The sequence below is a fragment of the Epinephelus fuscoguttatus genome, linkage group LG3 (assembly GCF_011397635.1).
Source record: "Epinephelus fuscoguttatus linkage group LG3, E.fuscoguttatus.final_Chr_v1".
Taxonomy (NCBI): domain Eukaryota; kingdom Metazoa; phylum Chordata; class Actinopteri; order Perciformes; family Serranidae; genus Epinephelus; species Epinephelus fuscoguttatus.
In genome coordinates, this window is record NC_064754.1 from 16350479 (window position 1) to 16366578 (window position 16100).

At 41.6% G+C, this 16100-nt stretch overlaps 1 protein-coding gene across 9 annotated transcripts in view; it reads right to left on the reverse strand.

Moving 5' to 3' along the window:
• Positions 1 to 16100, reverse strand: part of LOC125886637 (VPS10 domain-containing receptor SorCS1) — a 247028-nt gene that overhangs the window by 221986 nt on the left and 8942 nt on the right. For 6 of the 9 annotated variants that reach the window (XR_007449058.1, XR_007449059.1, XR_007449060.1 and 3 more), the window contains exon 1: positions 8631 to 9487. Coding sequence is in view for 6 of the 9 variants with exons in the window: in XM_049572985.1 (XP_049428942.1) it covers positions 8631 to 9347 (717 nt within the window). In the remaining 3 variants the exon portion in view is untranslated. Of the gene's footprint in view, positions 1 to 8630; positions 9488 to 14331; positions 14433 to 16100 lie in introns of those variants that run through there. The other 3 variants (XM_049572987.1, XM_049572988.1, XM_049572989.1) reach the window with 1 other exon arrangement.

Below are 16100 nucleotides of genomic sequence, written 5' to 3' on the forward strand. Positions count from 1 at the left end.
TTTTAACACAACCTTCAAATAATTGTTCGTTTTCAACAAGATAACAAATATGTTCCATACTCGACAAACTATCAGATAATGCTGCACTGTGTTCCAGAGGCTGAGCTGCGCTCTCTTCAAAGACGGTTCTAACCACTTTCCCCCGCTGCACAAATCTTGTCAATTTGGCATATGTCTGTTCTAAATGGCACATTTGATTTCTGCCATCTCGGATGAGCAGGTTGTAAATGTGTTCGATTTATAGCTTGTGCTACTACTCCATGTGGCGTTGACAGGCCCCAAATGTCTGAAAATGAGCAGATTATGAAGGCTTGATGGTGTAGAGTGAATACCACTGCACAGCAGAGATGAGACTTTGGTGAAACAAATCTGGGGTTGGCGGCAAATTGGGCGTTGCCATGGCTATGGGAACGCATACACAATCCGAAATAGATTCCCTCAACACCTTGAGAGATAGTGTGAGACTGCACATGTGAGTGAGTTTCTCACAACGCTTCAAAGAGCGTTGTGTGATCAACTCCTCATTAATTGGTGACAAAATCTTGGATATATTACTTGCGTGTCTGTGAGACACAACTGTTGTCTCTGTAGGGTTTCATTTTATAATTTACCTGCTTCTATTTGCATTTATTGGGCTTGTTACAGAAGGACATGTCCTACATAGGGTGACCAACTCATTATTGATCTGCTGCAGGAAAGTAGACATGATTTTGCGTGACAGGTGTAATAGAGAGAATACTGATTTGTGGTTATATAAACATTGATTTTATATTAGATGGAATGCCTGTTTGCAGTGGTGTTGGACATTAACCTGCTTTTAACTGTGATAGGCTTTATGAAATTATCAATTTAATGGCACTGAGTATACCAATCCACCTATGTTCCGACCCTCACCTTTGGTCTTGAGCTTTGGGTAGTGACCAAAGGAATGCCATTGCAGACAGAAGCAGCCAAAAAAAAGTTTGCTTTGTGGGGTAGTTGGGCTCAGCCTTAAAGATAGGGTGAGGAGCTAAGAGGGAGCTCGGAGTAGAGCTGCTGCTCCTTTGCATCAAAAGTGCCAAGTTGAGGTGGTTTGGGCATCTGATCAGGATGCCTCCTGGGTGCCTCTCAATAGAGGTTTTTTGGGCACGTACAACTGCAAGAAAACCCTAAGGTAGGCCCAGAACACGCTGGAAGGATTTTACATCTCATTTGGTGTGGGAACGCCTCGGAATCCCCCAGGAGGGGCTGAAAAGCGGACCTTGCTCAGCCTGCTCACCCTACCAACCCAGACACGGATAAATGGATGGATGGATGGATGGATGGATATTTTGGTCATAATCACACATTCATTAAGAATAGTAAGATAAGAGATACAGACTAATATTCCTCAAACAGAGACTAGGCAACCACCATAGGTTATGTAACTGAAAGATTAAATGCATTTTTAAACTTGTACTTCTTGTTGCTTCAGGCCACTTTGAGCAGGGCATTCTCCTTCAGTATGTGGAAGTAGAACTCCTGGCAGGAGCAGCTGTTGTTTACCTTCACTGGAAGGCTATCACTATCACTACTAATTACCAAATTTCTACTCAGTAGCTTTACAATATTAAGAAGAAAAAAAGACAGCTGTGCGGATCTTTTTTTTTTTTTCTTTTTTCAAACCAATCAGTTTCTCGGGGTAAAAAACAGTTTTGAAATATGGGACTGGAATTTCAGGAAAGATGCGTACATGCTTAACATATGTTTTACCACAAAAATGAATTGAATAAAAGACAGACTTGATGATCATTAAAATGCAGGACATTTGTCATGATTTTTGAAATGTTGCACGACGCGGGACAAACATCACTTTGTCCCGGGAAGCATCAAAGCTCAAGAGTAAACTTCTTAAACTGATAGACAATATGTCAGCCTAAATCCATCCAAGTGACAGAGCAAAGTACAAAATGCCTGACATTTCATAATGTAAATAATACCGTCCCAAGGCGTGTTGTACATCCATCTGAGCAATATGGCACAGGCCCCACGGTGAGACTGCTCTTTGCCTGTAACCTTTTTCCTCAAAATCTCAGTGCTGCTCCGCCAGTAAGAACTCAGCGGGTATTTGTTTAATCACTTCTCTCTCTCCCCCATTCTGTTGTTATATATGGGAGTTGGTTGGTAACGGCTGTTGTGTATAATTCTGACGTGGTGATGTAAAAGGATGAAATGCCTTTATCTTCTGGACCCATCCAGTGATTACAGATCAAATTAGTGAACTTTTTCAAGACTACAATAGCATCTTGCAGTTTGAGATGTGAGCAGTGCTGTTGGGTGTTTCAGCATTGGGTTAAATAAAGACACATGTACAAAATGATCAAATTAGGTATTCTTCAGTGGCTGTTTTACAAAGAGAGTTTGGCAGAGAGCAGTTCAAACTGATACCCCCTGTTGATCAAACCAAAAGAGATTAGAAATGAAGGGCTCTAACCAACACATAGACTGCACCGATTTCTGCAAGCATGTGTCATTCCTCAAACTTAGTCATCACAATACACTGAATGATGGTATCACACAATTCTACAACTGGTGGCTTTAAAAAAAATGTAATGGTAATAGGTATTTTTAGCATATGATGTAATTTATCTATTTATCTTTTTGTGTCTCTTATTGCTACGTTGAGTATAATGTTGGTTTGTCTTTGCATCATGTTGGCTTTTCTATGGCTGCAATATGGGTGTAGGACCCAAGACAAATTTCCCACTTGGTGGGATGTACTTGGTGGGAGAAAAAAGTTAATCTTGATCTTGATCTTAATTTAGTAATTTTACATTCCTCTTATTACACTCATCCACACCTTTTTGGCTATCATAGTACATGTCATTAAATCTCATTACTACTTGATTAGCTAACACTCTTTGGAAGTAAAAAGGTGATAGCACTGGTATCGTCTCTAATAACCCTATTCTGAATACTTCTGTCTTCCAAATGTTAGTGAACACTGGTAAACGTATCTTCACTATTTAATGAAGATGTTGTGCCTCTATATGAATTAACATAAGTAACTGCATAGATATGTATTCAAGCACAATGGGTAGCTGGGTTCTTTTTTGTGTGTGCAGTCTTAAATCTGTATGTATTTTGTTATGTTGAGACCTACTTTAGTCTGTAGTTTGGGAATATAAATTCCTTGTAATTAGATATAAATCTCGATTGTGTTAAACAGAGCAACATAGTAGTTTTTTAATTTAGTTTTTGATATGAATTTGAAATGGATAAGAGCTATCTGGGGATAAACTGCAACTGTGAATGAACACTAAGACAGTCCTGGTTTTGAATGAGATGTATAACTCTTGATTTGTCTCAGCCGCAGAGGAACTCGTTCTTTAGATCTTTCGCTGCCATTACTTGTGCTGTCCACCTACACAGCTTGCTGCAACACATCCACACCACTACTCTGAGAGCTGCCAAATGTCTTTCTAGAGAATGCAAGGAAATCAGTAACTGAAGCAAATAGAGACGAAGGAAATGGTTGAGGGAAAGTGGACACACCAAAATTATGTATTCTAACCAAATTTTAAAGTAAATACCAAAATGAATTTTAACTACAGTTTAATAAAACTTTGCAGCCACAGATCACACTCTTTTCAAGAGTGATATGGTTAAGGGTTAAATTTTGGTTCACTGCCCGGTGGGTACAAAACTTGGGTCATGATCAGATCATGGACTTTTAGTGAAAACTTTGTTTAAATGTTTAGAGCTGAAGACAACTGTATGTAAACACATCAGGTTTCCCATTACCCAGTAGTTATTATTATTTTTAACTGGGAAAATCTATTGAAGTCCGACATATTTGAATCTCCACAGTCATAAAGTCTATGTCCAAACAGCAAGCAAACATCCTACTATCGTGTGGCATCACAAGGGACTCTCTCTGTCCGCACCGAATCCGTTAGCTGTGCACTTCTGTTACGTCATGTAAAAAAACCACATACCTATCAACTGCCCTCCAGCCAGCTGCCACCTTATTTCGGTGTTTTGATGGCAGTGTTTCTAGAATGGAGGTACAGGTACTCCTAGAGGTACTTCTGAGTAATGCAGGAGGTATGTTCATTTTTCCTTTAACGTTCATTTAAAAAATATCACTTATGCGTAATTCCTAAAATAGCCTAACTATGCTACAATAAAAAAAATGAAGAAAAATAAACACAAGTTAGTTGAAACACATTTTATAGTCAGCATTTCCGTTTTCAATGCAACCGGCCATAAACTGTCTGCTGCGACAAACAAAATCACATTCACTCCACTGGCCAGGGGGTACTTGGCTGAAAAAATATTTCAAATGGGAACATTTTTGGAAAGAGAACCACTGTTCTAGTGAATTATCTATCCATCCATTTTCAAACTGCTTATCCTCTTGAGGCGTGGGAGGGGGGGGGGCTGCTGGAGCCTATCCCAGCTGACATTGGGCGAGAGACAGGGTACACCCTGGACAGGTTGCCAGACTATCGCAGGGCTGACACATCGAGACAGACAACCATTCACACCTAGAGTCACCAATTAACCTATCCCCGATATGCATGTCTCTGGACTGTGGGAGGAAGCCGGAGTACCCGCTGACATGGGGAGAACATGCAGACTCCACACAGAGGGGCTCCCACACACGGGATCGAACCAGGAACCCTCTTGCTGTGAGGCAACAGTGCTAACCACCACACCACTGTGCCGCCCTAGTGAATTATCATTTAACTTAATTTCAGCTTCACGGATCAGCTGTTCCTTTTCCAGGAATGAACAGAAACAGGTTGTCAGACAAAAGTTAGGCTTGCATAGTATTTATTTCTCTTCAAAATAGCATTACTATGCATTTGGGTGGCACGGTGATGCAGTGGTTAGCATTGTCGCCTCATAGCAAGAGGGCTCATGGTTCGAACCTAGGGTGGGAGGTTTGAATCCTAGGATGGGGGAGCCGTGCTGTGCGGAGTTTGCATGTTCTTTCCGTGTCAGCGTGTTTTTTTCCCGGGTACTTTTTTTTCCGGCTTCCTCCCACAGTCCAAAGACATGCAGGTTAATTGGTGACTCTAAATTATCCGTAGGTGTGAATGTGAGCCTGACTGGTTGGCTGTCTCTATGTGTCAGTCCTGTGACAGTCTGGCCACCTGTCCAGGGTGTACCCTGCCTCTCGCCAAGGCTCCAGCACACCCACGACCAACAACAGGATAAGGGGTTACAGAAACTGAATGAATAAATGCATCTGAGTCAGTTGAAAGTGTCTATTTTGTTTGGAAATGAATGTATAAGCAATAGAAGCCTACTTTTCAATAACAACTATTACAATTTTGCATACCTTGATGATGTCATTCATTCCATGGCTTGTCTATCTATTGTTTTTAAGTGCAATAATCACAGATAATATCTAGCTGGCATTACTCCCTTTTGTCCATGACACTGAAACATGTGGACCGGCACCAGTTTTTTTAGAGACGCTTTTTTTCTTAACCGCTCTCCTCATATTTCAGTACAAATTCATATGCAGGAACAAATAAGGGGCATAATGCATTGACTTAGGCCTGAGGTACACCATTTTTCCACGTCTACAGTCTGCATGCCTGTCTCATACTGACATATTTACCAAATTCAGTACAGTCCATTCAGCTGCTGTGTGTATGTGTATTTTTACTCGTAGTATGTCTTTCCCTGTATTTGCTGTACAAGGCTTATACCAGTCCTGTGGCCAATGTTTCATGAGTCATAATTATAACCTCCAATCTAATCTGACATACAGGCTCCCAGTAATGTGGGATGGTTAAAAGACAAGCTTTGTAAATGCCTTAAAGGTTAAATATTAAGAGCAGCAAAGCCCTTATCTGTATCCTTTTCACTTTAGCTCCGTGGCATGTTGTTGACTCATCTGTTTATTTATACAGCAGCTCAGATTGTAAAGACCGAGGACGTCTGTTCCTGCTTATAGCAGCAACTCTACATATTTAATGCGAGATCCTCTATTCTCGCACGCCTGAGTAAGTTGTTTGCGTCAACTAAAAGAATAGGGGCAAATTGTTTCATTGTTACACAAGTAGCATCTACTCACATCACAAAATCAAACAGGGCTACTCAATAGTAATGACTGTTTTGTTTTGAGGGTAAACACGGATCGGCAGAAGCAGAGAAGCAAAAAATAAGCAATGGAAAAATCCTCATAACTGTTTTCGACATTTTCAGGATTTTGTTTCTCCTTTGCTTCTACTGTAAGGTCACTTTTTTTTGTCATGAGCTACAGTAGTTTGTCAAGCCCACAGAAACACCTGAGGCGCAGGATGGAATTTCAGTCAGAAGCTTAGAGGAGGGCATGGGAGCTGGTGATACGTGTTTGACTGTAATTGGCTTTGTTACAGACAGGGCTAAGTGGTGTGGGTGTAACATCGAGCTGTGCAGTTTGTGGAACAGTCAGGACATTGACTCACGGAAAGCAGTTTGAGGACTAACTTTTTTTGTCTTTTCTTTTCTTTTTTTGGCAGATTTTGCGGGGCTGAAAAGACGCTTTTCATCAGTTTTATTCTCAGTCCATGCTAATTATATTTTGACTCTGAAGAAGAAGCAGCAGTCATGTTGAGATATCAGTGCTCGCAGCAAATGAATACATTTGAACTGTGCTCCAGTGCATTTCTGCCCAAAGACTTTCTTCTTCCCATGTTAATTAAAGTTTAAAGCAATAATCTAAATTGCATTTAGCCGAGATTATCACTTGGGATACAACATAAAGCATGTTTGCATAGGTTCTGATTCATGCTTAGATTCAACACAAGAAAAAAGCCTTCTTGTGTTTCCCATTCTCCTCCTACATTCAGTATTTGTTGCCTCTGAAGCGAGCACAAAATGCTGCATAAAAGGCAGCTGGTAAAACAAGGAATAAAATGTGTTGCACCATGGATGACACTGCACATAACGACACAATCAACAACACTGCCAGCTATGTAAAGAAAGACGCTCCACACATTTAAGCTCCAAAGAGACAGGCTCCACAGGGACTCCACAGAGATTCCTGCAAAATTAAAGTTCAAATAATTGGGCGTCACAACGTGACATCACTCTCTGGATTGCAATGCCACCTATACTCCCTTTCTCCCATTTTAGGTTTTTATTTTCACTGTGGTGCAGGAAATAATAATGAGGTGTGACCCTGCTGAAGATGTGCGACGGAAGGGAGCACAACTGCCGTCAAGAGCTGAATTCAGGTGAAGGACAAGTTGGACATCATTATTACCTGGACAACAACATCCAGCAATGGCATGGCAGCACCCACACAAATAGGAAATGTTCACTTGAAGTGTTGTGAGGACTCATAAAGACGAGAATTTTGACTTTGCAGCTTTGGGCTACAGGGACTTTGCAACACCAGTGCTGAAATGGTGCCCAAGTTTATTGGTACTAAAACAACTCAATAATGCTCTAATGTGAGGATTTGCTCTCCTTTTTTTTGTTGCAAAATTAATTTTGTTGTATATTAGAGTGATGGATGGACAAAAAAGGCCACAAGAAATTATAATAATCATTAGTTGCAGCCTACAATATTTACCCGAATCCTTTTCTTTGATAAAAATGAACAGGTGTCTCAAACATTAATTTGATGCTAGATAAAGATATTAATCCGTCAAGATATTTAATGTCAGCTTTTTGTACATGCAGGATTGTGTACACTGCACAGTGTTACATTCTCAGGTGGGCACCATTGAGGCTTGCTACCCTGCCAAAGTGTAGCTGCTGCTTACAATCTGACTCAAATATGTGCTCCAACTTCAAATACAGTTGACTTATTCACTACCTGCTTGAGAATCTTAACTGCCTGTAAATGTCCTGCCACACTGACAAAACCCTCGTCTTCTCATCCCTGCCATCGCATGAAAAGGATTTCAGGCAGACAAGCAAAGAGGCTAAGAAGAGAGGCCACGCTGCAGCACCAAAGTTTGCAGCAGCTTTAGGCCTGTGGCTCGGGAAACCTGGCTTCAGAAAAGGAAGGAGGAGGGCTGAAATTGCTTAACCTCTCCCACAACCTACAGCGCTACTTGAAAATCCTGCCCTCTGGTCAGAGATGCTCCGCGCTCAACAGGAACAGCTTTAGCCCGACATCAATTCAGCTGCTCATAGTGAAGAAGCTCCAGAGATAAAGCCCTCTCTCATTCTCTCTCACACCTCTGCTGGAGGTCACTATCACCCTCTGGAACTTAAAGAGCTCTGACCACACCAAAGGTGCATGCATGTTTGGGTCTAATTTTAATATGTAATACAAATATTGAGGTGTAAATAATGTCAATTGAAATTATAGAATGGGATTACAGTGATTATCTTAATGCTGCTTTGTATTAAAACACGCTTTGTTGCTGAAAGATGTGAGAAAATGTTTAGTGAAAGACAGATGTCTGGCAGCAGGTGACAATTTCATCAAAGAAATGTGACCCTCTCACTCATGCACTCATACACTCATACACACACACACACACACACACACACACACACATTCATCTTAAACGGCGCATCAGACCGAGATTTGTTTCCTCTCTCTTGAGGGTGCTGTGTGCCCACCTGACGGTCAAACACCAGCGCACATAGCGAGTCCTCTGTGGACTCGCGCACAAGGCTCGTGATAAAGTGGACATGATTAAGTCACTTACACTGCTGTTCTGGCCGGACCAGTGCACCATAGCCTGGTTGTGAGATGAGTCCCCGGTCAGGGCGAACGTTGAACTGTTAAGTTTTAGCTCATCCTGCCTCGGACCGGCGGCTCTCCGCTCGTCTCCGCTCCAGCGCAATTCAGAGCGCGTCACTCTGCGTCCAGGCGCCGAGCTCTGCCTGCCCTCTCCCGGGTCTTGACTCTGGTCTGAGCCGGGGGATCTGACTGTATCATCATCACTGTTCCTTCTGGCGCGCTTTCTGTACCGGGTGCCATAAGCAAAACCTGCACCAGCGCTGGGCTTCTGCTGACTGCTCATGTTGGCATTGGAAACTTTCATCTTTGCAAACTCGCTATCAGCAATTTCGCCTTCTGCGTGCAGGTTGTCTGTATTCCGTGTCGGCTCCGTGTACTCCGCCCGACCTGGAGCGCATTCGGCGGAACCAGCTGCGCAACGGAGCCGCCGCCGACTTTCGGCAGTTGCAGCCCCGGCTCTCCCTGCCCCGTCTCCGTGTCCAAAAACTTCTCCCTTTAATCCTGTTGCGGACTCACTTGTGTCGAATTTCAGCAGTAATTCCTGTGCACGCCACTTATTCCCAGGCTGGCATGACCTGCAAGTTATCTCAGCTTTGGCGGCATGAAAGAAACAGAGCATCACCAAAATCAAAAACGAAAACGCACTGTGCCACTTTGGGCAAAATATGACCTCCCTCTCCATTGCTGGCGGCAGAGAAGGATGCTGAGGATGCAAGAAGTCCTTTTTGTCCTACTACTCTTCTCTCTGCCTTTTTTTCGGGGTGTAAATTGCCGCTCGGCTGTGGAAAGAGGAAGTGCTGCGCAAGTTGTGGCGTTGCTCAAATGCAGTGTTGTAAAAAGTGGTCCAAGTTGAAGGATTTGATCAAATGAAGCCCCGCACGCATGGGGGAGGAGCTGTGGATCCAGACTGAGAGATGGAGGATAATGTTGGACTGACTTTCTCCATATTTGTTATTTTCCACCATATGGTCGACTATAATTAAAGCAGTCAGTAATATAGTCATTTTGTTCTGCTGCTCTTTTAGTTCTCCTCACAGACACATTTTCTGAGAAGCTATTCCTGGTGGTGTTTTTTACCTCCTGATGCAGATTTTTATCACCAACCTCCCTTTAGAGGAAGTAAATCGCTTAATTTAGCAAATGAAACGGAATTATTTCCACCTATGACGATCCTGTTTAGATTCAGTCCTTTCAGGTCTGAACAGGGGCATCCAGTAATTGGAACATATTAATGTGTTTCCAATTATCTGCAGTTTCAGGGGTGGTAGCTTCTATGACTTATTAAACAGCAATAAAGAATTCAACAGCCCACAAAGGAACATGAGATTTTTACACAACGCACCTCTATGTGCACGCATTTTGCATCTGATCTTGCATCCCTCCAGGATGATATGAAGCCTTTGCGTTGTACCAGACCAGCTGATGCCAAGCTGGAGAACCACCTGTAAGGTGCAGCCCTGACTACATAATGAATATTTAAGTGCTTTGCAAACAAAGAGACATTGTCTCATGTCATGTTTAACTGTGTAATTTTGTCCCAACAAGCAGCCGGAGCGGCTCAGGCAACAGAAATTAGTGTAACCAGTGGAAAAAACAAGGCCGGAAGTTCATCTCTTTGATATCAGCCCTGCAGCTCTCCATGTCTAATGACTGGAGGTTATGGTGATTGCTGATGAGCACAAAGGGATATACAAATGGTCACAGACTACTACACCAGCTGGCTGCTTTCTAGTTCACAGCAGAGGATGCTGCCGAGAGGGAATAAAACGGCCAGATTGTGCCTTGAGAGGTGATTAATTTTACCACAAGGAAACATATCTATAGGCTACTATAAATTACGATTAAATAGTTAAGGATTATATAATTAGAGTGTTGTACATCCTGTCAAAACAACGTTATGGGGGAAATGCCAAATGGTTCCTCCCAACACATGTTGCATCATGTGTTCTCAAGTGTGCTGAATGTAAACACATTGATTTTAAGACACTCATATGTTCACAATGACCCATCTGTGGTGATTACAGCTCAGTACTGCTCACTCTGTCACATTAATTCTCCCTCTGCTGTTAGAGCAGAACTATTTCCTGAGGGTGAATCGATGCAACCCCACCTTTTTATCTTTATATGAATCATAATGAGGTAATTTAACCCTATGCATTTTTTAAACTACAACATGGATGTACATGAAAATGATGTTAGTAATGGAAAAATTGATTCAGTTGCCTTTAAAATGCTAATGATTGTGTTTTTATAATCAGTGCTTTATGGTTATGAGCATCAAGTCAACAGAGACGTCCTTGATTTGGTGTTTAAAGAGTCAGTTCATCCGAATCAAAGCCCAAATCGGCACTATAAAGTGTATTTCATGATACAATGGCTGGGTCTGACCGACTAATTTGATTGGACAAGAGGCATTATGAGTGCTGATTTAGAGTATTTTTTAAAAAAGGTGAAGTCCGCACACATTGATCGAAACGTTGATCCTTACAATAAACATTTGAGGAGCTATAACAGTGTGCGGACTTCACCTTTTTTAAAAAGTCTGTTCGCTTGTTGGTCTCGCACCTGTGATACTTGGGATGTGCGTGCTCTACCCTACTTTCTGATGTAGAGTATAACATCACTTGGTCTAACTTTGTATGTATTGTTCTAAACCCTTAATTACATTAACCATTAATTGGCCTCTTTTAACAGTCATAACAAATTTTGCTCGGCAAAGATGAACATATTTCCACAAATGAAATTTGAGTTAGGCTAAATTATGAGAGGCTGTCAGAAGAGGACAGATACAAAGAAAGAAGGCTGGATACTTCACTGCAAACAGGTGTGCTCATATGACATCAGCTGATGTCGCAACGTCCGTCTGATCAAGCTGTTAAAGAATCACATGCCACCAAAGCAACTGTCAACGGACTCTTACCTCACTGGTTATATGGAAACATTCAGATAAATGCAGGCTACATGATAGAAAGTAGCTGGCCTGCAGTAATGTGCAAACCTATAGCGACAAGCTAGTATGTAGGATGTTGTTTGGTAACAGTGCAGTCCCAGTCCAGCTGCCAAACTATAGAGTGGTACAAGAGTGAGTACTAAAACCCGGAAATGAGTTATCATTTTTACCTCCTTTTTTAAAACTTTTTTATTTTTTTTTTGTTAAATGCTTGAAATAAGGTCTGTGGTCAAAACAAAATTAAGAGACTTTTATGGTTCGTACTATGACATAAAATATGCCAGTAAATGCTTCACTCGTGAATTTTGAGGCCTTTAGGTGTCTTATAAAAGGCGACTGCAAACAAGTGGCTAAAGGAGAATACAGAATGTCATCACGCCAAACAAACGGAATTACAGCTTTGTTGTGGTGGGGACATAAGGCCATGTAACTGTGGTGTACTTCCTTTACAGCTTAATGTTAGCTTTTTACTTCTGGCGATTGCATTTACATTTTGAAAATTGAACCAGAATGCATTTATGAAGATTATCTTATTGAACAAAACATATGGATCATAATGTTTGTTCGCCGCACAGTTTATTTTCTACAATAATCCAAAATCCAATGGAAAAAGCCCCATAGGCTTTTTAAGAAGGCAACCAGGGCAATGCTAACTTCTGTGTAAGCCTATAAAAATATGTCATCCCTGGAGCACTCTATTGCGGACAAATTAGATAGCAAACATAGCAAAATACTGTATTAAGTGGACGACGTCCGCAAAGTCATCCAGACTCCTGGGGAATCAGGGCAACGATAACTTCCATGTAGGCCTACAAAATCAAAGGTCATACACCTCTCTATTTGTGTTGGCAGAGCCAAATAAATAATTAATGAAACACACTTATCACTGCTTTCTAATAAATAGTGCATGTATAATTGTTGTATAAAAGTAATATCACAACCAAGGTTATGTTGTTGTACTGAACATCAGTGTGGCTGTGATTCAATCCTAGGGACGAGGCCTCAGGCCAACTGCCCAAGATAATCACAATCTTCAGCACTTGGCCTGCATCCTTGTCCCTATGATGGGACACAGCCATGCTGATGTTCAGTACAACAGCCCAACCTCAAGTGTGATATTGCTTGACTCATTTCATTTAAATTGTGATGGCAGCAAAAGTCTCAGAGAGAGCATCAGAACTTCACATCGTGGCGCTCTCCAGGGTCCCAATCCTTTGTTTTAAATGGTTAGGGAAGCTATCCTTGGTGCTACACCTGTCCACATCAGTGGGAAGGTCACTGCCAGCGGGAAGTTCCAGATAATGACTTACCATATCAAAATATTGACTTTCATGTTCAGAGCCAATGCAGGGAGTAGTGTACCCTTTTGTGGAGAGGTGGGAAGGAAGGGGTGGTGTCAGACCTTCATGCAGCAATTTGCTTCCCATCACAGCCCTGCATCTGACATTTAACTTTTTATTAGCTGTAACAACAGTCTTTTCTGAACCTTGAATATGCAACAGTTGTCGATTTGGGGTAGCAGAAGTTGTGAAGACAACATTGACACATCATCACCTTTAAGGTTAACATAATGGACATGTTAGCAGCAACCAGTAACTTATTTCCACATCTAACAGACACAAGGCAACATTATCAGTATTTAAGGTCTTGTCTGTGTCCACTTGATGAACGTAAGTCCAATATTTAATCTCTTTTACCTACGTTTTGGTCTCTACCAACTCCTGAGGGAAATATCTGTCTCTTTAGCTGCTAACACTCCACTATGTTCAACAGCTAGTCTAACTCTAACTGTGTCTGTCTGCTGTTTGCTGCTGAGCAGGTAGTGTACAGGGGTTTTTAGAGCTGTTTTTTGCTAAAAACTGCTGCTCGCTGCAGCGGAAAGCGACACCATGAGAGTACAAATGAGCCAAACAGTAAAGATGGGGCCGGACAGCATAACAATGGGCTGAAACTCACTATAAAGCTCCATAAAGCTAAAGGGAAATTTCATCACTGTCAGAAACCCCTTACACATTGATACATCTGCTATACTGTAATGTTACAACTCACCTATGAAGCCTTATTGTAGTGCACCAATCAACTAGTACATTGGCAAATGTCCAGTAAATTATCAAGTCCAAACACACACATCCATAATTAGCCACTGACACTGACTGCAGCCTTTAAAATGTTCTAATCTATGCATTTGAACATGACATGTAAAGGTATTGCCAATGCCCCACATCGAAACGGTCACTGCACTCAAGGCTAACACCCCACGTGACCCGATAGGAGCTTCCATGTCCTGTGCACAGCCAACAAGAGCCTACATTGACAGGAATAGCCAGCTAATAGCAAACCTTTGTACTTATTCGGATTGGTTAGTTCTGCCTATGTATGATGCAGTATTATGCTAATTATCTATCCAGTGGTTTGGTGTCTAAAATTGGCCCCAAATTACAACATTAAAATGGTCATTATATTCATAGAAATAATATTGCTATGGTTTTGATACTTTGAAACCAGCCATTCTACACGAGTACTTTTTACTTTTGACACTTTGAGTACATTTTGCTGTATAATACTTTGAACGTCTACTTAAGTACCATTTTGAATCCAGAACTTTAACTTTCAGGTAAGTAAAAATCTAAGTACATGTTCCACCACAGATAATAATATCATAACAGACATTTCTGTTGCTATCAGATGATATGTCATTCATCACAATACTGCTCACCTTGCTCCTCAGCTGGGAGTAGCGCTGGTTCAGTGATAGTTGGAGGTGTGGGGACGAAGGGCTGCTGAGGCTGAAGCTCCATCTGTACTTTGGCCTGGTACCTGGACAGAGACAGGGATAACTGACTTAATAAGAATAGACTGAAAGTTTGGCTGTAGTCATTAAATGGTGGCTTAAAGGGAGCAAAATGAAAACTGTGAAGATATTAACTGTTCGGGGAGCGTAAGTAGCCTCTGTAACTATGGAATAAACACAATTCACACCACTTATGTAACCCACCTTTCTTTGAGAAGAACTGGATGACATACTGTTGCCCTTTCTTTCTCTCTTGTGTTTCTTTTCAGCATTGCTACCCAGATTTTTCCTTTAGGGGCAGGGCCAAAGCATTTTATGAATAGACAGAGGGCAGGGGGAAAAACAGAAGCTCTCTGGATGTTGGATGGGGACTTACAGTGCCACAATATGCAAGCAAATATGCAAACATAATGGCTGTGTCTTGCAAAAAACATTAAATATCGGCATGTTATGGGATTATTTTAGCACCTTATGTCTACCAGAGAGAAAAAGCTACACTGACTAGGCTGACCAAATGTCCTCTTTTGCCCGGACATGTCCACTTTTCACGTCCCGTCCGGGGCATCCGGAGGGTTTTACAAACTGATGATAGTGTCCGGTTTTCCGTGTGTTTGTGTGTGTGTGTGTGTGTGTGTTAGAGTGCGGCACGGGCCGCATATTTCCGTCCAAACCCGAACCGAGCCCGACATTATTTAATGACCAAAGCACTGAGTTTGTGTCACACAGTGGTTACAGGCTATTTAACAGGCCGGGCGTGCGCCGTGAATGCTCCACGAGAGGGAGACCTCCGTGTTTGAGACAGGATTGGAAGGTGGGAGGTCCAACACTTCTAGCGAGAGGAGAGGGAGAAATTAAACAAAATAAGATAAAATAGGAAAAACCTGTCTCCCTCTTTTATTTTATTTTCAGCGTTTAATCAAGGCAGAGACGGGCGGCTGAGGTCTGAGACTTCCAGAGAGGGGAGAGGTAGAAACAAACAGCCAATGTGTGTCTGTGTGTGCTATGTTCAGGTGTTGTCACATGAATAACAGTCCCAAAGCAATAAACAGGACAGACAATAGGATTTCATTTATTTTTACACTACATTTTCACTGAAAGCTGACCGAATCCGACCCGAGCCCGAATACAATTTATAGCTACATTTTTGACCAAACCCGGCCCGACCTGTTGGGGCCTATCTGAATTTCTGTCTTTGAGAGATATTATTTTGTAATATAACTGAATTTTCTATCCATACATATAAATTTTAAATATATTAAAATGATAAGGCATCTTTGAGTAAACTGCAAGTATCATTTAAGTAGGCTATATCGTGGCCGGCCAAGTGTCCTCTTTTTTGGAAATCAAAATATGGTCACCCTAACACTGACAAACTTAATATTGTCTATTTCAGTGTCTCCTTCTCCTAACATTACTTAGCTCTGTGAATTTATCCCACTGAATGGCCAGTAGTGACATACATTGATATTTACAACTAGCCTATTTGATTGAATCACCAGGTAAGATCATCATTAAGCTAACAAAGATCAAAATCAGGCCTGACATAGCTTCGTTAGCTTCAACTTCTACAGTTTGTCTGGCCAAAATTAGCAAAATGTTTGCTGCAGATAGACAAACCAAGTGTCAGGATCCCTCAGTTTTCCTATATATTCCTGCTGATTTCTCATGTGGTATTGCTTGCAAGCTCAGTTTTT